Below are 27,568 nucleotides of genomic sequence, written 5' to 3'. Positions count from 1 at the left end.
TGGTCATGCTATTAGCGATGACGCCATGTGGCTTAATTCCATGTATTAGCTAATCCTAGGCTAAAAACTCAGTCCTGTTACTTTGAGTTTTGGTAACAGGACTGAAAAATGCAGCCATCTTTGACTTCCAAACCTTGTAAAAAATAAATAATGTAGCCTTTTAACATTTTGAATAGTTAAATATGTGTGTTATTATAATCAGTGTTGAAAAGATATAACAAATTAGGTTTAATTTGGGAGTGGTACAACAAGCAAATGGCACCCATTCGGTGGAATGTCCCTTATTTTAATAAGTAGTTCTATTTTCTACCCAAGTATTTTTTTTCCATTTCAAATATTTTTTACATTATTGTTACAAAGCTATAGTTAGGCGCTTGTAACTAAGACCGAATTAGCAGTTATTTCTTGATTAATCAGTGAAGTCATTTTTGTTTTGTGCTATTTGTGCAGCTCCAGGTGAAAAGTTTGCAGTTTGAAGATGGAAAGATGATTCCAGCTGCTAAGTACTTCTCATCAGGAGATACCAGCAGTGTCGAGCTCACAGAGGAGGAGAAGAAGATGGCAGAGGACATACGGGTACGTGTGTGTGTGGGGGGGGGGGGGGGTTTCAATTCATTTATGTGTTCAGGAGAAGAAAAAAAAATATCGAGGACACTTCATCTGATGATCATATTGTAATCTTATAATATATAGGTGATCTGGAAGGGTATTCTGAGCAACGTGGCAGTAATCGAGGACACAACTGACTTCTTTAAGTCTGGGGCTGCGTCGATGGACGTGGTCAGGTGTGTGCTATTTTCACATTCTTTCTCAATAAATCTTTAATCTGTAATCTGATCTGGATATTGTTTAACTTTAGTACATCATATTAATAGTTTAACCTTTGGTTTTGCTGGTTTGTTTGGTTTCTGATTGTTACTTTATATGAATTGAGTATATGAGTATCATTTTTTAAAAACAGCTAAAGACACTAAGACAGTTTATGATTTTATATTTTATGAATTATATGTCTTAGGTTTTTTTTCTTTTAAACTTTATTTATATTCTTGTTTTTTTTAGCAGACTATTTGTACATTTTCTTTAGTTTTTATTTTAATCTTTGTATGATTTATTATTTACTCTTATTTTTGTTTTTATTGTATGATCATCATCTTCTTGTTAGACTGGTGGAGGAGGTCAAGCAGAAGTGTGGCGGTGTACAGCTGCAAAATGAGGATGTCTACATGGCTACTTCCTTCCAGGAGTTTATCCAGATGTTTGTACGGCGTCTGAGAGGGGAAGACCAGGAGGAGGAGCTGGTCATCGATTATGTAAGTGTCAAACACACTAACAGCCCACTGTTAACTTTTATCCTGACACTCAAACAAGACATGACATCCTGATCTGAATACTTTTAATACCGTCTTTCTGTGTAACGTTACATGTTGTATTATTTGCCATTTCCAGGCAACAAAAGATGTCAATGACATGACGCTGAAGATGCCCTACCAGTGTTTCATCAATGGGCAGTTTGAGGATGCAGAGAATGGGAAGACTTACAACACTATCAACCCCACCGATGGCTCTGTAGGTCACATATACCTGTCGTACAAACCTGTCCTCATGTTCTCAACTGGAGTCTGAACTTTAACCTTTGTGTTTTTTGATCTTGTCCTTTAGGTGATCTGTAAGGTGTCATTTTCCTCCGTTGCTGATGTAGACAGAGCAGTGGCGGCAGCTAAAGAGGCGTTTGAGACGGGTCCATGGGGCAAGATGAACCCTCGTGACCGCGGCAGGCTGCTCTACAAGTAAAGGATGCTTCATCTGAAATAGTAGTCCTCATTAGTTTACATACAGATGGCTGACAAATTAAAAGAAAAACCAGTGGCGCTGTTCTGCTTTGGGGGTGTTTATGTATTTATTTTGCTGCCGTGGTTTGCCTTCATTTGTCCCCTTAGAATGAAGCGTCACTGCAAATCAGTGCAACATTCTTCTGCTTGACTTCCTAGAATGAAACACTTCTTCTCTCCTGATGGGCGTGGTTGCTTTCCAGGATGACTCCGCCCACATCCACAGGGCACACAGGCTTACTGAACGGTTGATGAAAATAAAAACGATATAAATCATATGCTATGGCTTTCACACTGATCAGGTTTCAACCCAGTTGAACACCAAAGAGAGATTTTCGGAGCTGTGTGTGTATTAGGCCGAATCCCATTTCACCCCTTGGACCAACCCCTTGGCCCTTCCCCTCCATTTCGCGCGTTCACGTGAAGGGGTAGGGGTATCCCAATCCCAGTTAATGCGGAGGGGTAGGGGAAGGGGTAGGGCTTCTGTACCCCTCCAAACGGAGATTTTCCTGGAGCTGACTCTGAACGAAGGGGTTTGAGTGATTTCCCACAATGCCATGCGGATTTCAGCGAGATTTCATGTGGATTTCAGAAAGATGGCGGTTCCCGCGGCGAAAGATTGTCATCAATGTATTTTCTCCATTATTTACGTGTTTTAAGTTGTTATCCAGAGGAAACACGCCGCTTGATTCGCTTTCGAGCTGAGAATGAGCAGCGATTTCTGAAATCCAAGCTGCTGCTAAAAAGCTTTGGGAGTGAGTATTGTTTTCGGTTGCTTGACTGCGTACGTTTTGTTCTGTTATTCTCGCTTTTATTGTTTACATGAGTGTTCTGACACCTCATTCTGTCGGATGTGGTGCACGAAGCGCCAAAGATATCCCATTCAGTGGTGTTAGTTAACAAATCACACCCTGCCAGCAGAGATCTCTGGCTCTGACTGTAGCGGCTGGTCGCAGCCAATGACGCATTTGGTCGCGTTTTGCTAACGTAAACGCTGACGGAGGTACACGATGACGTATGCGATCGTTGAAGGGCTATCCCAATACGTAAGGGTTGAATTTCAAGCCCTATCCCTTGTAGCTCAGTTTCAAGGGGAAGGGCCAAGGGGAAGGGGGAGGGGAAGGGGGAGGGGGAGGGGTAGAAATTAGAATTGGGATTGGGCCTTAGACAGCACTCTTCACCACCATCATCAAAACACTAGTTGATTGAAAATCTTTAGGAAGAACAGTGTTCTTCACTCCGGTTCCGTTCCAGAGACTTGTTGACTCTATGCAAAGACACACTGGAGCTGTTGTGGTGGATTGTGCCGGCTCCATACCATAATAACACACTTTATACAACACTTTATATTGTTTTTAATTTGTCAAGCTCAAATCCTTGCACACTAAGTGTATATGATGTGTATGTGCAGGCTGGCTGATCTCATGGAGGAGCATCAGGAGGAGTTGGCCACTATTGAGGCCATTGACTCGGGTGCTGTGTACACACTTGCTCTAAAGACTCATGTAGGCATGTCCATTCAAACCTTCAGATACTTCGCTGGCTGGTGTGACAAGATCCATGTACGTATAGAAGAATCTCTGCTTTGGTCTTGCTCGTGATGATTTGTATCTCATACATGTATTCTGTACTGTCTTCAACAGGGAACAACAATACCCATCAACCAGGCCCGACCCAACCGCAACCTGACCTTCACTAAGAAGGAACCTCTGGGGTAAGGATAGATATTTGTGTTTAAAATAAAACTATAAAATGATGTATTGTAGTGATCCATAACTGTGAGGTTACTTTTTCCACCATTCTGGTCCAGGGTGTGTGCTATTGTGATTCCATGGAATTACCCTCTTATGATGCTGGCCTGGAAAAGTGCAGCTTGTTTGGCAGCTGGAAACACACTCGTCTTAAAACCTGCACAGGTGAAACACATATAGACAGACATGAAAAATCTCTTAAAACACTGAGGCTCCCATGTGGCATAACAGAAACACTTTTGGCGTATCACCCAGAGATGGCATATTTAAATCCTGATGATATGAGAGCCTAAAGAATAGACGTGTCCATGCTTTCTGGGTGGGAGGGACGCCATACTGGCTCTCTCTTGTCAGTCACAGTGAAGCGAGCCAATCACGGGCATCTGTGAGCTTGTATATGAGGAAGAGGGTCGATAGCGCTTATGGTCCGACTGGTGGGTGGGAACTGGCAGGTGACCAAATCGGGGATTTGGGTTTGATGTCATCTTTCTCACAAACTGGCCCGTAGACAAAGTAAATACAAATAAAACTCTTTATACAAATCCATCTAGGTGACTCCTCTGACAGCGCTGAAGTTTGCTGAGCTGGCCGTTAAAGCAGGCATTCCTAAAGGCGTCATCAATATCATACCAGGATCAGGTAATCGCACCATCACTCCTTCACCTATCGGATTACTTATTGTTTTATACATGCATCTGTGTATATGTGATGGAATGGAATTTAAAAGCACTCATTTCTAAACTTAAAAATGTATGAAGATTGTGAAAATGTTTTGTTAAAGTATGAATACAGTCTTGCAAGCTTATTACCTACCCTTCATTCATATTAATTTGCACTCATAAGCACTAAAAGTGATTTTCAGGTGGGAGGGAATCACACTGTTTATGATCATGTAACCATTTTTTTAATAGCGATTCCACTCATTATTTTGCACTTTTTGGTACACACCCCAACTTTCATATTCTTAAGCCATGCTAAGTTGCACATTTGAAAGACAGCCTTTTATAGAACCGTATCAAATTGCAAATGGTAACAGATTTGTGCATGTTTTTACACACAAACCTTTAGGAAATTAAGGTTTAAGGTTTTAAAGTCATTATTTCCTTTCTCGTGATGGTGTATGACCTTTAAATATAGCAAGAAAACTGGACAATAAAAAGGCTGGAAAGTTTGAAGGAATCTGTTTAGTCAGAATTTTTTAACAAGGCAAGGCCAGAAGCCGTGTATTTATATACGGGAGGCACAATATTTGTGTTATTTGGTTTTCTATGGTTTTGATTGATTTTTTTTGATTGAAGTATTTATTTCGAATATGAAAAGCAAAATAATAAAAAGAAAAATAAAACAAACATTTAAACATAATACATACAACCCCGATTCCAAAAAAGTTGGGACAAAGTACAAATTGTAAATAAAAACGGAATGTGATAATTTACAAATCTTAAAAACTGATATTGTATTCACAGTACAACATAGACAACATATCAAATGTCGAAAGTGAGACATTTTGAAATTTCATGCCAAATATTGGCTCATTTGAAATTTCATGATAGCAGCACATCTCAAAAAAGTTGGGACAGGGGCAATAAGAGGCTGGAAAAGTTAAAGGTACAAAAAAGGAACAGCTGGAGGACCAAATTGCAACTCATTAGGTCAGTTGGCAATAGGTCATTAACATGACTGGGTATAAAAAGAGCATCTTGGAGTGGCAGCGGCTCTCAGAAGTAAAGATGGGAAGAGGATCACCAATCCCCCTAATTCTGCGCCGACAAATAGTGGAGCAATATCAGAAAGGAGTTCGACAGTGTAAAATTGCAAAGAGTTTGAACATATCATCACCTACAGTGCATAATATCATCAAAAGATTCAGAGAATCTGGAAGAATCTCTGTGCGTAAGGGTCAAGGCCGGAAAACCATACTGGGTACCTGTGATCTTCGGGCCCTTAGACGGCACTGCATCACATACAGGCATGCTTCTGTATTGGAAATCACAAAATGGGCTCAGGAATATTTCCAGAGAACATTATCTGTGAACACAATTCACCGTGCCATCCGCCGTTGCCAGCTAAAACTCTATGGTTCAAAGAAGAAGCCGCATCTAAACATGATCCAGAAGCGCAGACGTCTTCTCTGGGCCAAGGCTCATTTAAAATGGACTGTGACAAAGTGGAAAACTGTTCTGTGGTCAGACGAATCAAAATTTGAAGTTCTTTATGGAAATCAGGGACGCCGTGTCATTCGGACTAAAGAGGAGAAGGACGACCCGAGTTGTTATCAGCGCTCAGTTCAGAAGCCTGCATCTCTGATGGTATGGGGTTGCATTAGTGCATGTGGCATGGGCAGCTTACACATCTGGAAAGACACCATCAATGCTGAAAGGTATATCCAGGTTCTAGAGCAACATATGCTCCCATCCAGACGACGTCTCTTTCAGGGAAGACCTTGCATTTTCCAACATGACAATGCCAAACCACATACTGCATCAATTACAGCATCATGGCTGCGTAGAAGAAGGGTCCGGGTACTGAACTGGCCAGCCTGCAGTCCAGATCTTTCACCCATAGAAAACATTTGGCGCATCATAAAACGGAAGATACGACAAAAAAGACCTAAGACAGTTGAACAACTAGAATCCTACATTAGACAAGAATGGGTTAACATTCCTATCCCTAAACTTGAGCAACTTGTCTCCTCAGTCCCCAGACGTTTACAGACTGTTGTAAAGAGAAAAGGGGATGTCTCACAGTGGTAAACATGGCCTTGTCCCAACTTTTTTGAGATGTGTTGTTGTCATGAAATTTAAAATCACCTAATTTTTCTCTTTAAATGATACATTTTCTCAGTTTAAACATTTGATATGTCATCTATGTTCTATTCTGAATAAAATATGGAATTTTGAAACTTCCACATCATTGCATTCCGTTTTTATTTACAATTTGTACTTTGTCCCAACTTTTTTGGAATCGGGGTTGTAGTAATGCATATTCGAAAAGGAGTGAGAAGAAGTATAACTTATAAACTCCCACCCCTTCTCCTTAAATAATGAATAACAATAACAAGCTTCCTTGTTACCTGTCTAGATGCTCATGCCTGATGCTTATAGATAAATAAAATGTATTTCTGACTTTGTATTTAGAAAAACCTAAATGTAATTTACATACGTGCATACATACATACATATACCCATATAAAATATATCCATTATAAGCATACACCTTCACATACAGTACGCATGCACAACCCATGCACACAGACACGAAAAATAACAGAAAAGTGTTCTCATAACACTTGGTGCTACCCATCACCTCCCTCATCCCTGTACCTCTTGAAAATAGTATCTTTGAACCTCATTTTAAACTGTTTCATGTTTGGACACAGCTTCAATTCCATGATAGAGGTCTGCACGGGACAGAATTTTCAGTCCCGCTCCCGCATTGTGCAGTCCCGCTCCCGCAAAGAATTATGATTTTCAGTCCTGCTCCCGCCCACGCCTGCCATATTTTGTGCCGCTCCCGCCCGCAAATCCCGCATGATGCAGACGTTCGCGTTATTTCTCACGAAAGTTCTTGTCATTGGCTTGGGGAATTAAACATGCTGAGCTTAGCTGAGCTCTCCACTGACCGATCCTTCATTTATTGTAAGTTTATTGTTTAGACTCTGACATTCTGCTGACACATTCCAAGTTGAGCGCTGCATGTGCTCATGATTGACAGCTCTCGCTTTGATTGACAGCTCTCGCTTTGATTGACAGCTCTCGCTTTGCGCACTCGCACTCCCACTTCTGAGTCTGTGGCGTTATGATTCCAACCGCGATTTCATTCTCCTTTCATATGAAGTGCTGCGCAACCACAACCAGCTCCTCAGATTATACACTGTCTATTTCTAGCTTTAAATTGAACAATCTGTGCGATACACAGTCCTTTTTAATACTAGTTAATACTTTTTAATACTTTTTTAAATACTTTTTAATACTTAGGACTAATACTCTTGACTTTTTAACGGTAAATGTACCTCTTTTTAAAGCAGCACTTACTTCTGAAGCACTGTGAGCTTCACTAGAGGAGCTCTGCTCTTCTGCCATGATCGGAGATCTCAAACACGGAAGAGCGGAAAGGAATCGGAAACGTACGCGAGATTAGACCACATCCGCAAATTTAGGCATCTTAAAATGTTTTTATTAATGCCAAATAAAATATCCAGCACAAATTATATATGATAGACAGACATAAATTAATAATTTATAAATTTTATTTTAAACACGTTTTTAGTTAGCGGGACTGCAGCTTGTCACCTCTCCCGCCTGTGCCCGCATTGTGCACTCCCGCCCGCGCCCGCAATGAGCTTTCAAAATTTGTCCCGTGCCACACTTCTTTGCGTCGGGTCCCATGGGACTCCCGCGGGAGTGCAGGGCTCTACTCCATGGTGAACCAGGGTTAGGGTCTATAAAATGACACTTAGCTTTTATTATGATGATGATGATGAAGAACCTGTCTTTTAGGTGGTATGGTTGGACAGAGGTTGTCTGATCACCCTGATATCCGTAAGCTGGGATTCACTGGATCCACCCCCATTGGCAAACAAATCATGAAAAGGTAAAGTTTTCTTTATGTACAATCACCAGCCACTTTAATAGGAACACCTGTACCATTTGTTTATTCATGCAGTCAGCCAATCACATGTCAGCAGCATAGTGCATAAAATCAAGCAGATACAGGACAAGGGCTTCACAGTTGGGGAAGATGTGATGTCAGAGAATGGCCAGACTAGTTTGAACTGACAGGAATTCTATAGTAACTCAAACATGACCGTCAATGACAGCGTAGCTCACTCCGGCCCGGCTAGTCCAGAAGGAACGATCTAAAGTGGGCCCCCTTGCACAACAAATGTTGCAAGCTATATACAAGCTATATATAGAAGCGATATCCACCCTAGGAATACCGACCTATTTGCCAGAAGGAATCCGAAACAGCGAGGAATTCACCGAGAAGAAGTGATTTTTGTTGAACTGCTCACTAAGGCTTAATTAGTCCATAACTTCATTAATAATTGTAATTAAGCAAATCTGGATAGAAGTTATATACACCCTAGGTACCCCTACCTTCATGCCAGAAAGAATCAAAATCGGTGAAGAATTGAAGGAAAAGAAGTGATTTGTGTGGGAACTACTCGTTAGGGATTAATTACTTCATATCTTCATTATTAATTGCAATTATGCAAATTTGGCTAGAAGCTACTGTATATGCACCCCAGACAGACCTACCTTCCTGCCGAAAATAATAAAAATTGGTGAAGAATTGAGAGAGAAGAAGCGATTTTTGTGAAATGTGGTCGACGCTGGACAACACATGATTGCATAAGCTCATCAGCTGTCGGCCAGATGAGCTAATAACCACTTTTTTACAACCATGGTGAGCAGAAAACTCCATCTACGAGCAGGAATTACATCCTTGATGGCCGACAGCTTGAATATGTACCATCCATCATATGGATGATGCATATGGATGACCTCATCCACATGGAGGTCACTGTTGCGAAAGCCAATAAGACTCTTGATCTCCTCAAAAGGACTTGCTGGGATGTGAAGGACTCCTCTACTAGAAAGCATTAGTCTGGCCAAAGCTGGACTATGGGAGCAGTTTGTGTGTGGTTGCTTTATAATATCAAGCATTGTGCACCCTTGGAGCACGTTCAGAGAAGAGGAACTAAATTTATATTGAACTATCCCCAAAACATGACTTATAATGAGAGACTGATTAAACTTAATCTATTTCCTCTAGAACATTGTAGGGAAATATCTGATCGACTACTTTTTTTTTTTCCCCCAAATCCAGAAAGGGCCTTATTTCTACTGAGATTTAAGAATGACTGACTGACAGATACGTTTGAATCACGTTATAGAACACGTAATCATGATCCCAACAATTACAACTTCATTTATTTATTTACACAAACAGGATTACTACAGGAATTCGTACTTTATTAGATTAGAACTGCAGAACTCTGGAACTCGTTGCCATCTACTATAGTACTAAAGCAATCAATACACTTAGTTTGTTTAAGACCAGCCTAATTAATATTTGTGGCAGATCACAGAATCCAGGGACACATGTCTGCCCGGGGGCATTTTGAGTTATTGACAGATTCAGAAAGTACAGTTTCTAAGCTTTCCAATGATGCCTTCCATGTGGAGATCTGACAATATTTGAAGAATGTGTGGCCTTTTGAAAGTGTATACTTCTTAAAACAGAAAAGGGAGAAAATCGCCCTCAGTTTTCCATCTCAGCTACTCTGGGTGTAGGGCGGGCACATAATGGTGCTCATTTGCATGACATTAAGGAAAGCCCTACCCCCTACGAGCTAGCACGATACTACTTTCATGTAAACAAAGATCACCACGTCAATTTTCCTTCCATGCAAAGTATGCCCAACACAATTATGAAGTACAAAAATAAGTCCTAAAGTATACTTTAACGTTTTGTGGTTGAAAAATTACTCACACTGTAAGAAAGAAAGATAGCACGATGATGACACAACTAACAACACTAGTTTCATGTAAAGCCTCGGTCACAACCGGCCGTACAGTACGCGCTCCTACGGCCGGTCTACACGCAAAAAACACAAGAAACGCACGAGAGCGCGCGTGTGATGTGCTGATTTTCGAGCCGTAGACCGGCCGCAGAGGTTCTTTGTCATGTCAAACAAACTCTACGGGCGCTTATGTTTTTTTCAGGTTGCAAGACAAACTTACGGCCAACGCGCGTCTTTCTCCGTGAACAAAAAAAAAAAAACACAGTGATTTGGGAAACGCCAAAAATCACACGGCCAAAAAATCATACGTCCAGTTGTGACCCAGGCTTAACCAAACCACAACACTCTCAACACTCTCCGTTACATGCAAAAATAACCACACAGCCTTAGATTAATAAACTCACCCCATCAGAAAGAGAAACGGCGCCTTGCACACACCATTGCCTCCGATGGAATGTAGTCCTAGAACGGTCCGTGTATCATCCGATCATTCAAGTATTCCATTCAATCTGGAAAACGAGGTTGCGGGTTTTTTTGCTAGAAATGTTTATCTCTGATGTAAATACCGTGTGTCTGTTTGCTTCGCGGTTTTCAGCTCCTCTGCGCTCTGTTTAGCTTCCTCATTCCATAGTGAAATCACACGCCTGTATGCAGGTTAAGTAGCCATGCGCTCAGCCCGGATCATACAGCTGATTCGCGAAAGAAAAAAAACAAAGGACTTAAATCATCATGTGAATGGCCCATATGGTAATTTACCCACACCCCCCAGCAGGCTACAGTCCTGACAAAAACGAGACAATTTGCAACAAAAAAATGTATGCTTTTCCAACAAAACAATCTATTATCTGAAATACTGATTGCATTCTTCAAGATCTCAACTTGCACATGATGGAAAAAAACAAAAATTACAAATTTCGAAAAAAAATGCTTCTTTTGCGATTATCTCAGATTCGTTTCAGCCGACATGTGTCCCTGGATTCGGTGAGGGGTCACATTTATGTATCAAAGTGAGGCACGTACAGTCCTCCAGGCTAGCAATTAATCAGACATATCATATATTTAAGTAAATATAGATACCTTATAGGGCGGCACGGTGGTGTAGTGGTTAGTGCTGTCGCCTCGCAGCAAGAAGGTCCGGGTTCGAGCCCCATGGCCGGCGAGGGCCTTTCTGTGCGGAGTTTGCATGTTCTCCCCGTGTCCGCGTGGGTTTCCTCCGGGTGCTCCGGTTTCCCCCACAGTCCAAAGACATGCAGGTTAGGTTAACTGGTGACTCTAAATTGAGCGTAGGTGTGAATGTGAGTGTGAATGGTTGTCTGTGTCTATGTGTCAGCCCTGTGATGACCTGGCGACTTGTCCAGGGTGTACCCCGCCTTTCGCCCGTAGTCAGCTGGGATAGGCTCCAGCTTGCCTGCGACCCTGTAGAACAGGATAAAGCGGCTAGAGATAATGAGATGAGATGAGTTGTATGTGACTACTTTTGGTATCTTAGTTTCTCAGTGTTTTATTGTAAATTTGTGATGAAGCCGTTAAACTAAAAATTAAACTAAACTTAACTAAACTAAGAAAAGCATCTCAAATCATGCCGAACCTTGAGGTGGATGGGCTACACCTGCAGATTCCACTCCTGTCAGCCAAGAACAGGAATCTGAGGCTACAGTGGCAGGGATCGAAACGGGAATTTGGGAGCACTGGTCCATTTGGACCAGTGCCTCTCAGAGGTACTGGTCCGAATGGAGTAGCAACTGGTCCGTATTTATAATTACAAATTTCAAGCCGATTTTATATATTTATTCATATAATACAACCATATTATACATGAGTGATCAATTTCAACTGTCTATAAACTTCTTCCTCAGTCATCTCATTATCATCACAATCTTCGAAACCCTCATCCAGATCATCTTCATCATCTATCGGGTCATACACCACATCATGCTGCGCCTCCTCGTCATCTTCATCTTCCACCTCCTCATTCTGTCTCTCCTGGGGCTCTACATCTCCTGCCACATACTCCCTCTCATCACTTGCAGGCTGCTCTGGCTCATCATACTTGCTGAGCGATATCCGTTTGTTTTGATAGCTGTCAGAAATGTCAAGCCAAGGACTTTTAAACTTCGCGGGGGTCTAATCTATCTGACCAATAGCGGTTCAAGTTACATTTGTCTTCACGGGCAGCAACGAAAATGAATGGGAAGAAACGAAACTTCGCGCAGCCATGCTGCATGTAGCGGTGTATACTGCGCATGTAAACAATATGGCGGCGCCCGCGTCTATGCCAACTTGACAAATGTCTCACAAAATCTATTGAAATTATCGTAAAAAACGGTAAAATAGACCAAGTTCTGCTTAAAATGGGCGAGAATCGTTGATAGAAACCATCGAGGCAATGAGTAGTTTTTTATATATATATATATATATATATATATATATATATATATATATATATAGTGTGGCGAGCCAGTCGCCCACTCAGTGGAGTACATGTTGTCACTAGTCGCCCGTACCCTTTCCAACTTGCATTGGCGAGTGGGCGACCGCCCGTTTCGATCCCTGCAGTGGGCACAGACATTTGAAGATTGGGAAAATTTTGACTGACCTTTCTAGTTTCTCAAATCCACCCATCCAGCACCAATATCCACCACAGTCTATATGGTTTATACCACCCTTATTTCAGTCTCTACAGCTCTTATAGTCCTGTGAGGAGAACCATTGAAGTTTCCCCTGTTAACATGTCGTCATTTCCTCCTGCAGCTGTGCAGTCAGTAATTTGAAGAAGGTCTCCCTGGAGCTGGGTGGCAAATCCCCTCTCATTATCTTTAGCGACTGTGACATTGACAAGGCTGTGAGGATGGTGAGAGCCAGGAAACGCACAGAGATTGAGATTACTGTGAACTGGAAATCTCAGGCTTATCTAACGTGTGTGTATGTGCGTGTAGGGTATGAGCTCTGTGTTCTTCAACAAGGGAGAGAACTGCATCGCTGCAGGCAGACTGTTTGTTGAAGAGTCTATTCATGATGAGTTCATCCAACGAGTGGTGGGTTTAAACTCATGATGATGAATTAAAGTATCACAAGAGAAAATTAGTTTTCCAGAAATACATTTCACGTATGTTTTTATTGTTTTCAGTCGATATTAATGAAAAAAATGATTTAACAAAATAACAAAGGGTGACTTGCTGAATCCACTGACGTTATTTACAGGTTGAGGAGATTAAAAAAATGAAGATCGGAGATCCTCTGGATCGCTCAACAGATCACGGTCCACAGAACCACAAGGCCCACCTTGACAAGTTGCTGGAGTACTGTGATATCGGTGTGAAGGAGGGCGCCACTCTCGTATACGGGGGGAAACAGGTGGACAGACCTGGTACGACTTCATACATCCAGGAAAATGGTTCTCTTCATTTAGCGTCTTTTCACATATGAAGTGTTTAGTCCATGTGCGTTTTCACCCTTGGTGTGGTTCTTTAGGCAGGTCCAAACACAACAGTAATAGAACAACGGGTCTGATTGCTTCTGAGTGAGATGTTCTGTTCGTACAGTTTGAATGCAGTGAAAAAATGATTCGACTCCATATCGACTCACTCCAGGAAGTGAATCAGACATACTGTGTTTTGGGTTGTGCGCAAAGTTTTTTGTTTTTAACTGATGTGAGCTAAGAAACTGAACAGATGTTTTCTGGAGGTTTGAACTGATGAACAATAAGAGAAAAGAAACTCTGGATGCAAAATGTTTTAAATTAGATATTTATATAATTATCTGATCCTTTATTTAACAGTAGCTGATTGTTGTCTTTCCTACACGCACTTGGGAAATGTTTATCTTTTCCGTCACCATATTTCCAAATTAAAGAAGCAAAACAAGGCAGTGAATCCTACTTCTACCAGGATGTTTTCAGCCCTAGCCAATGTTTTGTTGGGGGTTTTTTCCCCATTTTTATTTTAATTATGTACAATAAGAAACCAAACAGCAGACGAACACAGAATCAAGTAAACCGACTAATTAGTGTGAACGCATCCTTATTTTCCTCTGTGTAGAAAAAGCACATAAAGTGTGTAGGAATTTGCTGTCTTGCCTTTTAATTTCCATTTAACTAACATGGCCGGTAAATACAAGGTGCGTTTTCTGTGCAGGATTTTTCATGGAGCCTACAGTATTCACGGACGTAGAGGATCACATGTTCATCGCTAAAGAGGAATCGTTCGGCCCAGTCATGGTGGTGTCTAAATTTAAAGATGGGTAAGCTGTGCTTGCTAGATTGAGAAGGAAACGTAGCAAAATGGCTCTGCCGGAAATCCTGTTCAAGCTTATAGAAACTTGTAGAAACATCTGTTCCTAAAGTCAGCTTCTCCTCCAGTGATGTAGATGGAGTATTAAGCAGAGCGAACGACACAGAGTTCGGCCTGGCATCTGGAGTCTTCACACGCGACATCAACAAAGCCATGTACGTGAGTGAGAGGCTGGAAGCTGGAACTGTTTTCGTCAACACTTACAACAAGACGGACGTGGCCGCGCCGTTTGGAGGTTTCAAGCAGTCCGGCTTTGGGAAGGATCTTGGTAAGCACAGGGAATTTTGATACATGAGGAATAAAATGTGAGCTGTGACAGGAGAAAAATCAGCAGTGGAGTGGTGATGTGGAGTTGGGCCATTCTCAGAAAATGTGACGAGTAACGGTAAAGACATAAAAAAAATTGTGTATACACTAATTTTAGTTAATCCCTGTAAATATATTTAATAGACAAAAAAGCATATTTCGTGAATTCACAAAGCAAGAGCTCATTATTATGAAAAAATAATTCCCAGTTGTTGTCTTTCCTGCAGAGGTGGAAAAACTGGATTGACAAAGTAAAAGTCCTGCTTAGGTTTTCCTTCTGCCTGTGCTCTCAACACAGGTGATTTCACCAATTAGCTCATCAACCTGGCTTAGGGGATGTGGTAATTAGGATCAGCTGGTTCATTGAATTGGCTGGAGCAAAAATGTGGCAGGGTTTTTACTTTCTGCACCCGGGTTTTTCCACCTCTGCTTTCCTGTTACCCATAATGTCTTTACCGTTACCCTACAGAGTAATGGTAAAATCAGCACAGGGTAATGGTAAAGACATCTCATGGCATTTTTGGGTTACTGAGTGCAGTAAAAAAAGATAAACAAGTTATGCATTTATTATCCCATCCTAACTTGCTACTTGACTAACTAAACTTTCAGCATGCAGCATCATTCTCTTTTTCATTTGAGGGTAACAGCAAAGACAGTTAATTTCCCTGACATCTCAAAATTTGATATTGTAGGACTTTGAGTGGGTGGGTGGAGCACAGAAGTACGGCAGGCCAAAACTGAGTTTTCAAAACTCTTTATTTTCAGCTTTTCAGCTGTTACAATCCCCCAGTACCACAGACACACGCACACACACATCAGTTGTCTGGTTCGGGAGAGAGCTCCCTTCCTCTGCTCTCTCTCTCCTTATATAGGGCGCGGTCACTGGGGAAGACACACAAACACAGGTTAACAGACATCAGGTGCAGTGATTCTGCCACTTACCTTCCCTGACTCCGCCCGCCGGTCACAGACTGATGCTTGGCCACGCCCCCGCTGCCACATACCCCCACCGCCCAACTCAGACCCGCCAGCTGTCTGGCCTGCAGCCGACTCCAAAAATTCGGTCTGCAACTGGGCAACCTCCGTGAGTTGGGTCGGGGAGAGGTGGTCTCCACAGGGGACCAGAGAGGTAAGCAACATTAATGTTCCCTTTTGAACCTCTGGCCCCAGCTCCGCCTTCTCCGGAACCAACGACACCAACGCCACGGGGACCTCCTCGTTCCAGAGTTTGAGCAGATTGAGGTGGTAAATCTGTAGCGCCCCACCCCTGTCCGTTCACCTCACCTCATAGTCAACGTCCCTGACTCGCCATGTGACCTCAAAGGGTCCTTGCCACTTGGCGATCAATTTGGAGCTCGACGTGGGCAACAGTACGAGTACTTTATCTCCCGGTGCGAACTCCCTAAGGCACGTACCCCTGTCGTACAGGCGGATTTGCCGTTCTTGGACCTGCCGCAAATTCTCCTGGGTTAGGTGTGTGAGTGTGTGGAGTTTTGCGCGCAGGTCAATAACGTATTGAATTTCATTTTTGCTTGGTGAAGGTCCCTCCTCCCAATTTTCCCGCAGTACATCTAGGATGCCTCGCGGCTTACGCCCATATAATAATTAGAATGGGGAGAACCCCGTGGAGGCTTGTGGGACCTCTCGCACTGCGAATAACAGGGGTTCGAGCCATTTATCCCAATTGTGCGCGTCCTCGTGTACAAACTTTTTAATTATATTCTTGAGGGTGCTATTGAACCATTCGACTAAACCGTCCGTTTGTGGGTGATTGTAAACGTTCCCTGCGGGTGGGTGGAGCACAGAGGACGGCAGGACAGAGATCAGGGTGAACAGAAGGCTTTATTGCCGTACTTTTCAGTCTGACAATTTCAATAAACAATCAGAGACACACACACACACACACTGTAGTCTCCTCTGGGGAAGCTCCCTTCCGCTCTCACTCTCCCTCCTTAAATAGGGTGCGGTCACTGAGAAGACACACAAACACAGGTTAATTGCCATCAGGTGTAATGATTCTGCCACTTACCTTCCCTGACTCCGCCCTCCTGTCACAGACCGGTGCTTGACCATGCCCCCGCTGCCACATACCCCCACCGCCCAACTCAGACCGGCCAGCCGGCCGGCCTGCAGCCGACTCCCCCCCCCCCCCCCCCCCGATGGGAGAGGAAGTCCGCCACGACCATCTGCGCCCCCGGCCTGTGGACCACCTTGAAATTTAAGGGTTGGAGTGCCAGATACCAATGGGTGATCCGCGCGTTGGCATCCTTCATGCAGTGGAGCCACTGGAGGGGTGCGTGGTTCGACCAGAGGGTGAAAGGGTGTCCCAGCAGGTAGTAGTGGAGGGCGAGGACCACCCACTTGATGGCTAGGCACTCTTTCTCTATCGTGCTGTAGCGCCCCTCACGCACCGACAGCTTCCTGCTGATGTACAGCACGGGGCGATCCTCCCCCTCCACCTCCTGGGACAGAACAGCCCCCAGCCCTCTGTCCGACGCGTCCGCCTGCAACATAAAGGGGAGAGAAAAGTCAGGGGAGTGTAACAGTGGCCCCCCACACAGTGCAGCCTTCACCTCAGAGAAAGCCCGCTGGCATTGCTCCGTCCACTGGACCAGATCTGGTGCCCCCTTTTTAGTGAGATCAGTCAGCGGGCTGGTGATGTCCAAATAATTAGGTATAAACCTACGATAGTAGCCAGCCAGCCCCAGGAACTGTCTCACCCCCTTTTTGGTCTTGGGCCTCGGGCAGGCCGCAATCGCTGCTGTCTTATTAATTTGGGGACGCACCTGCCCATTGCCCAAGTGGAAGCCCAGATACCGTACTTCCACCCGCCCAATCGCACACTTCTTCGGGTTGGCTGTGAGACCCACTCGCCTCAGCGACCCAAGGACAGCCCTCAGGTGTTGCAGATGCCGCGGCCAGTCATTACTATAGATTATGATGTCGTCTAAGTATGCGGCCGCATAGGTGGCGTGGGGGCCGAGGACCCTGTCCATAAGCCGCTGGAACGTAGCGGGCACCCCAAACAGCCCAAAAGGAAGTGTGACAAATTGGTGTAAGCCAAACGGTGTGGAAAAGGCCGTTTTTTCTCGGGATAGTGGAGTCAAGGGGATCTGCCAATAACCCTTTGTCAAATCCAGTGTCGAATAAAAGCGAGCCGTGCCTAGTTGATCCAGCAACTCGTCAATACGAGGCATCGGGTACGCGTCGAATTTAGACACCGCGTTGACTTTTCTATAGTCCACCCAGAACCGGACCGATCCATCGGCCTTGGGGACCGAGACCACCTGGCTGCTCCAGTCACTGTGGGACTCCTCGACGATGCCCATTTCGAGCATGGTCTGAAGGTCTTCCCGAACCACCTTTTTTTTGTGTTCGGGTAGCCTGTAAGGGCGGCTACGCACTGCCACCCCCGGGGGCGTCTCTATGTGGTGCTCTATGAGGTTAGTGCGGCCGGGCAGGGGCGAGAACACATCCGAAAACTCGGCCTGCAACTGGGCAACCTCCGTGAGTTGGGTCGGGGAGAGGTGGTCTCCACAGGGGACCGGAGAGGTACGTGATGCCAATGTTCCTTTTTGAACCTCCGGCCCCAGCTCCGCCTTCTCCGGAACCACCGACACCAACGCCACGGGGACCTCCTCGTTCCAGAGTTTAAGCAGATTGAGGTGGTAAATCTGTAGTGCCCCACCCCTGTCCGTTTGCCTCACCTCATAGTCGACGTCCCCGACTCGCCGTGTGACCTCAAAGGGTCCTTGCCACTTGGCGATCAATTTGGAGCTCGACGTGGGCAACAGTATGAGTACCTTATCTCCCGGAGTGAATTCTCTAAGGTGCGTACCCTTGTTGTACAGGCGGGCTTGCCGTTCCTGGGCCTGCCGCAAATTCTCCTGAGTTAGGTGGGTGAGCGTGTGGAGTTTTGCGCGCAGGTCCATAACGTATTGAATTTCGTTTTTGCTTTGTGAAGGTCCCTCCTCCCAATTTTCCCGCAGCACATCCAGGATGCCACGTGGTTTATGCCCATATAATAATTCGAATGGGGAGAACCCCGTGGAGGCTTGGGGAACCTCTCGCACTGAGAACAACAAGGGTTCGAGCCACTTATCCCAATTACGTGCATCCTCACTTACGAATTTTTTGATAATATTTTTGAGGGTGCGGTTAAACCGTTCCACTAAACCATCCGTTTGTGGGTGATGCACACTGGTGCGGATCGGCTTAATCCCTAATAACCCATACAGTTCGCGTAGTGTTCGTGACATAAATGTAGTGCCTTGATCAGTCAGAATCTCTTTCGGGATTCCAATTCGGGAGATGACGCGGAACAGTGCCTCTGCAATACTGCGTGCTGAGATATTGCGCAGAGGCACTGCTTCCGGGTATCGCGTTGCATAGTCCACCAGAACTAATATAAAGCGGTACCCTCGTGCTGACCGATCTAATGGCCCGACGAGATCCATCCCAATTCTCTCAGACGGGGTCTCGATTAACAGAAGAGGGCGCAAAGGCGCTTTTGGAATGGCCGCTGGATTTACTAACTGGCATTCGCGGCATGCCATACACCACCTACGAACATCGCCGCGAATCCCCGGCCAATAGAATCGGGCCATTATTCGGGCTAGTGTCTTATCCTGCCCTAAGTGTCCAGCCATGGGATTAAAGTGAGCCGCCTGGAATACCAATTCCCGGCGGCTCTTCGGAATTAAAAGCTGTGTGACTCGCTCTTTCGTCTGAGTGTCCTGCATCACTCGGTATAATCTATCCTTCATAACTGCGAAGTAGGGGAAGGACGGGGTGGCGTTCGGCTGGAGCGTTTGACCATCGATTACTCTCACTTGGTCAAACGCATGTCGCAGAGTCTCGTCTCGCGATTGTTCTAATTGGAAATCCGCGAGGGATTCCCCAATAGAGAGAGGAGGAGCCGGCGGCTCCTCACTCTGACGCGGAGGTGACGTAGATGGCTCTGTGACAGCTGCTCCCACCAAAGCGACACCGGGACCTCCCCCTGTCAAATGGCAGGACCCACTCTTTACTAGGCGTGTCATTAAACCCCGAAATCCCGGCCAATCAGTCCCCAAAATCAAGGAGTGGGTAAGGCGTGGATTAACCGCCGCCTTCACTATAAATTTTTCCCCTCTGAAAATAATGTGGACCGACACCAAAGGGTAGCGGTGAACATCCCCGTGCACACACAACACCTTCACCCCCTGTGCTCCCCCCAATGCCTCGTTCTGCACCAGGCTTTGGTGAATTGAGGTCTGGTTACAACCAGAATCCACCATGGCCTGACATGTATCCCCTTGGATACTCACCGGTATGCGATACACTCCGGCCCGATCGAGAGCGGCCTCTGGCGCGTCGGGGATCCGAACCACCGCGCCCACTTCCATTGCCGTGCACTGTTGTTGAAGGTGGCCCGGCTCCCCGCAGCGCCAGCAAACCGGCCCGGGCTTTCCCTCTGCACCGGTGTTCTGGGGCTCACTCACCTGAGGGGGGGGAGAGACAGACGCAGAAGGGAGAAACGGGAGGGCACCACGGGTGCGGCGGGCCGGCTGGGGTGGAGCCAGTCCCCGTTTCCGCGGTGGGGGAATGGGGCGAGGACGGGACACAGAAGGAGGAGGAGAGAGAGGGAGAGAAGAGGAGAGAAGGGTCGACGTCATCTGCTGTCCTGCCGCCGGAACAGCCGCCAAATGATCCTCCGCCAGCTCGACTGCCTGATCCAGCGACGCCGGGCGGTGGCACTGGACCCACTCCGTGGTTCCTGCTGGTAAGCGGGCGATGAACTGTTCCAGCACCACCTGGTCGATGATCCCCTCGGCGTCGCGATCGTTGGCCCTCAACCACCGCCAGCAGGCGTCCCGGAGCTGCTGGCCGAACGCGAACGGCCGGCCGACTTCCTCCAATCGCAGAGCACGGAAGCACTAGCGCTGTTGCTCAGGTGTGTGCCCCACGCGCTGGAGGACAGCCCGGCGAAGGTCCGCGTAGGCCAGCCGGCGGTCAGCGGGGAGCTGTAGCGCGGCCAGCTGTGCCTCTCCCGTTAGGAGGGGGAGAAGGCGCGCCACGCGCTGCTCCATCGGCCACCCCGAGGCTTCTGCGACCTGTTCGAACAGCATGATGAACGCCTCGGGGTTGTCCTGCGGGCCCATCTTGGTGACAGTGAGGGGAGACGGGCCCGCGGCCGGAGCGCTGGTGGACCCCGCCGACACGAGGAGGTGCCGGAACGCCTCGCAATCTTCCTGCTGGGCCAGCACCAGGGCTTTGAAGCGCCGCTCTTGTTCCTTTCGGAGTGCAATGAGCGCCTGGTGCTGGCTTTGCTGAGCCGTGGCGAGGGCGTGGACCAGGTCGGTGAACGGGGAGGATTCCATGGGGCTGCTTGGTTGGTGCTCCACTTTTCCTGGGTTTCGGCACCACTGTAAACGTTCCCTGCGGGTGGGTGGAGCACAGAGGACGGCAGGACAGAGATCAGGGTGAACAGAAGGCTTTACTGCCGTACTTTTCAGTCTGGCAATTTCAATAAACAATCAGAGACACACACACACACTGTAGTCTCCTCTGGGGAAGCTCCCTTCCGCTCTCACTCTCCCTCCTTAAATAGGGCGCGGTCACTGGGAAGACACACACAAACACAGGTTAATTGCCGTCAGGTGTAGTGATTCTGCCACTTACCTTCCTTGATTCCGCCCTCCTGTCACAGACTGGCGCTTGACCACGCCCCCACTGCCACAGTGATAAACGCTGGTGCGGATCGGCTTAATTCCCAGTAACCCATACAGTTCGCGCAGTGTGTGTGACATAAACGAAGTGCCTTGATCAGTCAGAATCTCTTTAGGGATTCCGACTCGGGAGATGACGTGGAAGAGTGCTTCCGCAATACTACGTGCTGAGATATTGCGAAGAGGCACTGCTTCCGGGTATCGCGTTGCATAGTCCACCAGAACTAAAATAAAGCGATACCCTCGTGTTGACCGATCTAATGGCCTCACGAGATCCATCCCAATTCTTTTGAATGGGGTCTCGATTAATGGTAGAGGGCGCAAAGGCGCTTTTGGAATGGCCGCTGGATTTACTAACTGGCATTCGCGGCATGCCGTACACTACCTACGGACATCGCAGTGAATCCCTGGCCAGTAGAACCAGGCCATTATTCGGGCTAGTGTCTTATCCTGCCCCAAGTGTCCAGCCATGGGATTAAAGTGAGCCGCCTTGAATACCAATTCCCGGCGGCTCTTTGGGATCAAAAGTTGTGAGATCGTCTCCTTAGTCTGAGTGTCCTGTGTCACTCGGTATAATCTATCCCTCATAATGGAGAAATAGGGGAAGGACGGGGTGGCGTTTGGCTGGAGTGTTTGACCACCGATTACTCTCACTTGGTCAAATGCATGCTGCAGAGTCTTGTCTCACGATTGCTTTAATGGGAAATCTGCGAGGGATTCCCTGAGAGAGGGAGGAGGAGCCTGCTGCTCCTCACTCTGACGCGGTGATGACGACGTAGACGGCTCTGTGACAGCTGCTCCCACCAATGCCACACCGGGACCTCCCCCTGCTGAACTACGGCAGGACCCACTCTTCACTAAATGAGTCATTAACTCCTGAAATCCCGGCCAATCAGTCCCCAAAATTATCGAGTGGGTAAGGCGAGGATTAACCGCCGCCTTTACACTAAATTTTTTCCCCTTGAAATAGAATGTGGACCGACACTAAAGGGTAGTTGTAAACATCCCCGTGCACACACAACACCTTCACCAATTGTGCTCCCCCCAATGCCTCATCTTGCACCAGGCTTTGGTGGATTGAGGTCTGATTACAGCCAGAGTCCACCAAAGCCTGATACGTATCCCCTTGGACACTCACCGGTATGCGATACGCTCTGGCCCGATCGAGGGTGGTTCCTGGCGCGTCAGGGATCCGGACCACAGCGCCCACCTCCATTGCCGAGCACTGATGCTGGAGGTGCCCCGACTCCCCACAGTGCCAGCAAACCAGCCCGGGCTCTCTCTCTGCACTGGCACTCTGGGGCTCACTCGCCTGAGGGGGGAGAGAGACAGACACAGAAGCGGAAAACGGGAGGGCGCCGCGAGGGAAGCTGGGGTGGAGCTGGCCCCCGCCTCCGCGGTGGGGGAACGGGGCGAGGACGAGACACAGAAGGGGAGGGAGAGAGAGGAGAAGAGGAGATCTGCGATCCTGCCGTGGGAACACCCGCCAAATGATCCTCCGCCAACTCGATGGCCTGATCCAGCGACACCGGGCGATGGCACTGGACCCACTCCGCGGTCCCTTCGGAAAGTTGGACAATGAACTGCTCCAGTGCCACCAGATCGATGATTCCCTCGGCGTCACGGTTGTCAGCCCTCAGCCACCGCCGGCAGGCGTCCCGGAGTTGCTGGCCAAACACGAACGGCCGGCCGACCTCCTCTAGGCATAGAGCGCGGAAGTGCTGGCGTTGTTGTTCTGGGGTGCGCCCCACGTGCTGGAGGACAGCCCTGTGCAGGTCCGCGTAGACCAGCCAGCTGTCACCGGGGAGCTGTAGCGCGGCCAGCTGCGCCTTGCCCGTTAGCAGGGGGAGGAGGCGCGCCACGCGCTGTTCCGCCAGCCAGCCCCAGGCCTCTGCTGCTTGCTCGAAGAGCGCTAGGAAGGCCTCGGGGTCGTCGTGCGGGCCCATCTTCGTTAGGGTGAGGTGGGGAGGGCCTGTGGAGGTGGTGGACCCCGCCGACGCGAGGAGGTGCCGGAACACCTGACGATCTTCCTGTTGCTCCAGCATCAGGGCCTCGAACCTTTTGCGCTTGCTCCTTTCGGAGGGCGACCAGCGCCTGGTGCTGACTCTGTTGGGCCATGGTGAGGGCGTGGACCAGGTCCGCGAAGGGGGAGGACTCCATGGGGCTGTTCTCCTCTGTGCTCCTTCCCGGGTTTCGGCACCACTGTCGGACTTTGAGCGGGTGGGTGGAGCACAGAAGTATGGCAGGCCAGAACTGAGTTTTCAAAACTCTTTATTTTCAGCTGTTACAATCCCCCAGTACCACAGACACGTGCACACACACACACATCAGTTGTCTGGTTCGTGAGAGAGCTCCCTTCCTCTGCTCTCTTTCTCCTTATGTAGGGCGCGGTCACTTGGGAAGACACACAAACACAGGTTAACAGACATCAGGTGCAGTGATTCTGCCACTTAACCTTCCCTGACTCTGCCCTCCGGTCACAGACAGATGCTTGGCCACGCCCCCGCTGCCACAGATATTTATCTGATCAGTATCCTGTATTCCAAAATTCATGCACCAGTGATCCCCCCCCAAAAAAATGGCTGCTCAACATCCTGGTCCTTCCTCATGTAGCTGCACTGCCCTCTATTGTCAAAGCCCTGAGTTACAGCATGATTTTACCATTTGGGTAATGGTAAAGACATCAAGAAAGTACACATTCTTGCGTATATATTTTAGGCTATATGCCAAAAACCATAGAAGCAAAGATCATGATATTTTCCACAATAAAAAGTGAAGGTATAGAGGTAATATTTCAGAAAGAAAAGTGAAAATAAAATAAGAAAAAAACAAATTATTTTCATTCAAATTTCACTAATCCTCATTTAGACACATGGCGGTAATGACATTTTGGTATATTTAGGCTAAATAAAATTTTTGCGAATGCAGACAAGTTGTCTCAATATTTTATTTATTTTATTTTTTTACTGCTCTGTTAAATTCTTTCTTAAAATAAATGTATAATAGAGGGCCAGAATTAATGGTTTTAGAGAAAAAACAAACTTCATGATTGAAACTGAATTTGAATGGCCCAGTTACTGTTTATATTAATGTAAACCTGTGATTTTCAGTACTACACTACGTTCTACTGAACTGCTGTCAGAGCTGCTGTTATAGAAAATGAATCAGTACCTTCTGACCAATCACATTCAAGACTTCAACAGCACTGTGGTAGAAACATGATCATGAGCTCATATTCCTAACATCATTCACAGCTTATGGATGTTTTTTGGCTGTTTTATAGGTGAAGAAGCCCTTCATGAATATCTCCGAACCAAAGCAGTGACGGTGGAGTACTGAGAGAAAACATTACCTGCTGAACTCTGTGCTGGATCTCCAGGCAGTGGATGGGAACGCAGGTGTCATGCTTCATCTGCTATTTTGCTTGGATTTTGGATTGATAAGGGCGTTTTTAAAAAAAGAAAATAGGGGGGAAAAAGCTCTCTGTGCCACAGCTGTCATTTTTGTGCCTACAATTTCTATCAGTTTGCTTCTGGAAAATGCCAAGGCAGCTCAGTGTGCAACAAATAGATCCAAGGACATGGTAGAAATAGTAGCTTGGGAAAAACACGGATCAGTGTGGCTTGTGAAGATGCAGTTTATCAACACGATACTGCCAGTATCCAGCTGAATTAACATCAGAAAGAGAACACACTTTAGCTTTTATTTTATTTTATAAGCTTTTTTTTTCTTCCAATCAATCCATGCACCATATCTGGTTTATTGGAAGTCAAAGATTTTGTCTTAAGATAGCCGAAATCTATTTTATGTCTCGATCACATTTTGAAATGGATTATTTCTACCTCACCGATGTAGGCTTTTAATAAATACGCCACCTCCAGAAATCCTGTTTTGAATGAATATACCTACATGTAAATATTTTATAGAGAATGAAACAAATGAGCTTTCTTTATATTTTTAACTTTGCATTCCAGACAGGAAGATCATCATCTTTTGAATCTGTAAATATGATGGTCGGAAAAAATATAAGGATTCTGAGAAAACTATGAAAGAAAACGATGGCACTTTGTGATGTTTTATTGGGTCTCCCTCCCTTCAGGTTGAAAACAGATTAAACCCTGTTCTTTACTACGAGACATTTTCTATGAACTGTTCTACCTTAACAGAGCGATGTGATCCAGATCAAGGCTGGAAACCCTCCAGAAACCTTTCTAGTTATTAAAAGCACACTCAGCATTTTAATCTGGAAACACTGTTCGTCTTAAAGGAAAAAATCCACCCTGAACGAGTGCATGATCAGCTTTATAATGATCTTCAGTGGATTTACACTCACTGGCCACTTTAATAGGAATGTGTTGTTTCATGTTCTTGGCTGGCAGGAGTGGAAACCAATGTGGTCTTCTGCTGTTGCATGCTGAGATGCTTTTCTGCTTACCACGGTTGTAAAGAGTTGCTATATCCTTCCTGGCAGCTCGAACCAATCTGTGCCGAGTTTCCCAAAAAAATCGTAGCACAAAGATCATCGTTAAATGGTAGAGTGAGCACCACAATGAACACACTCTCTCCTAGTTAAGATGCTCTTAGCATTAAGAGGCTTTTAGGAAACCCACCACTGGCCATTTTCCTCTGATCTCTATCAACGAGGCCTTTGTTTCCACCCACAGAACTGTCACTCACTCAATGTTTTTTGTTTTTCGCACCATTCTGTGAAAATCCCAGGAGATCAGCAGTTTCTGAAATACTCAAACCAGTCCATCTGGCACAAACACCCATGCCACAGTGAAAGTCACACTTTGAGATCACAATTTTCTGTACACTCTGCTAAAACAGATCGGCTTCCAAAGATTCAACTCCATCACACTGGACATCGCACACTTCACCAAATAGTTAAGCCGAGTCTCTGTCATAACTCAGTGCAATAGCTTTATTTTGATGTGTTGCATTCTGGGAACTTTGAGTCCAAAGCTTGCACCAATGTCTCCACTCCTTCCATGTTGGATTTCTCAATAACATGGTTTAGAACATCGCTGGAAAATGGTGAGGTGAGAAAAGAATCTCTTGCTCTTTTGCTTTTTAGGGACTTACAGCAAAGTCTGATTGTTATTCCAGGCATTTGAGATGCACCATTATAACTGTGAAAGCAGTGTTTCCCTGTAACATCAGCACATAAGCTAACTTCTCCTAAAAAAGAAGAACAAATGCAGCATCAACCAATAAATTAGCATCAGGAATATTTTACATAATATAAACATATTTATTATGTTTCAGAGTGGTGTTTTCCTTTAAGGCACCATTAAGAAATATTCTTAATACTGCATAAACTGCTTGGATATCAGTTATCACACCAACAGAATTTATACCAGTATTTATTGGTTTTATATTGATGTGTTACCTAAAAATTAGTAGGCAACTTTTAAACTCAACACTATCTTCAGTATGAGCTGTGCATTGTGTGAGGAAAGACAGTATTTACAACTATGTTGCCAAACAGCTACTGTACAGCATCAGGATGAAATCCATTTCTATCAACAATAAACTGAAATAAAGAGATCACCATTTCTGTATTTTCTGAAGTTTCTTTTTTGTCATTACAATACATCATATCATCTCAAACAAAGACGGGTTTGATTTTTCTGTTAAAAAACAGTCCATACCAGAAGACATATGTGATGTAAATCTTGGAGTGAATAAATTGTTGTAGATTAAGTAATCCAACAAATATGAACCAACTACTGTCATACAGTCATAAAATTCAAGTGATTATATGTATATCAGTTACCTATTCATGTCCACCCTGATGGTTGGCTTTAACTGTAAAAATGTCTTTGAATATTCTGTTAAATTTCTATTATCTGTACATCAGAAGATGTGATGGCTACTGTAGGTGTTTATTGATTGTAAATTTAACTGGCAAAATATATCAGAAGTCTGAGAGTACTTGTGAAAATACTTCTATTTTGGATTATTTTCTACTTTAATACAATTTTCATTACAAATTATACAACTGATAACAATGTGAGTGAAAAGTAGAATCTTTTAAACATTTACATGAGTTTCTTAGTATTTGGCACATCCCATTTACGTATTCTTTACTGACAGTGTGAACTTGAGCTGGCGTGGACTCCATATGTTTGTGCAAAACCTTATGATCCAT

General features: G+C 45.6%; 1 protein-coding gene across 1 annotated transcript in view; it reads left to right on the top strand.

The window, feature by feature from the left end:
* aldh1l2 (aldehyde dehydrogenase 1 family, member L2) overlaps positions 1-26,964 on the top strand; it is a 68,297-nt gene extending 41,333 nt beyond the window's left edge. The window contains exons 8-23 of the mRNA XM_060903402.1: positions 451-576; positions 694-785; positions 1,163-1,310; positions 1,447-1,566; positions 1,660-1,787; positions 3,241-3,391; positions 3,473-3,543; positions 3,640-3,745; positions 4,132-4,219; positions 8,080-8,173; positions 12,861-12,960; positions 13,046-13,144; positions 13,311-13,476; positions 14,243-14,348; positions 14,467-14,666; positions 24,698-26,964. Of these exons, the coding sequence (XP_060759385.1) occupies positions 451-576; positions 694-785; positions 1,163-1,310; positions 1,447-1,566; positions 1,660-1,787; positions 3,241-3,391; positions 3,473-3,543; positions 3,640-3,745; positions 4,132-4,219; positions 8,080-8,173; positions 12,861-12,960; positions 13,046-13,144; positions 13,311-13,476; positions 14,243-14,348; positions 14,467-14,666; positions 24,698-24,753 (1,851 nt within the window). The 3' untranslated portion in view covers positions 24,754-26,964. The remainder of the gene's footprint in view (positions 1-450; positions 577-693; positions 786-1,162; positions 1,311-1,446; positions 1,567-1,659; positions 1,788-3,240; positions 3,392-3,472; positions 3,544-3,639; positions 3,746-4,131; positions 4,220-8,079; positions 8,174-12,860; positions 12,961-13,045; positions 13,145-13,310; positions 13,477-14,242; positions 14,349-14,466; positions 14,667-24,697) is intronic.
* Positions 26,965-27,568: the final 604 nt, after the last annotated feature.

Source organism: Neoarius graeffei, chromosome 21 (genome assembly GCF_027579695.1).
Source record: "Neoarius graeffei isolate fNeoGra1 chromosome 21, fNeoGra1.pri, whole genome shotgun sequence".
Taxonomy (NCBI): Eukaryota; Metazoa; Chordata; class Actinopteri; order Siluriformes; family Ariidae; genus Neoarius; species Neoarius graeffei.
This window is presented reverse-complemented; position numbering and strand designations above follow the sequence as displayed.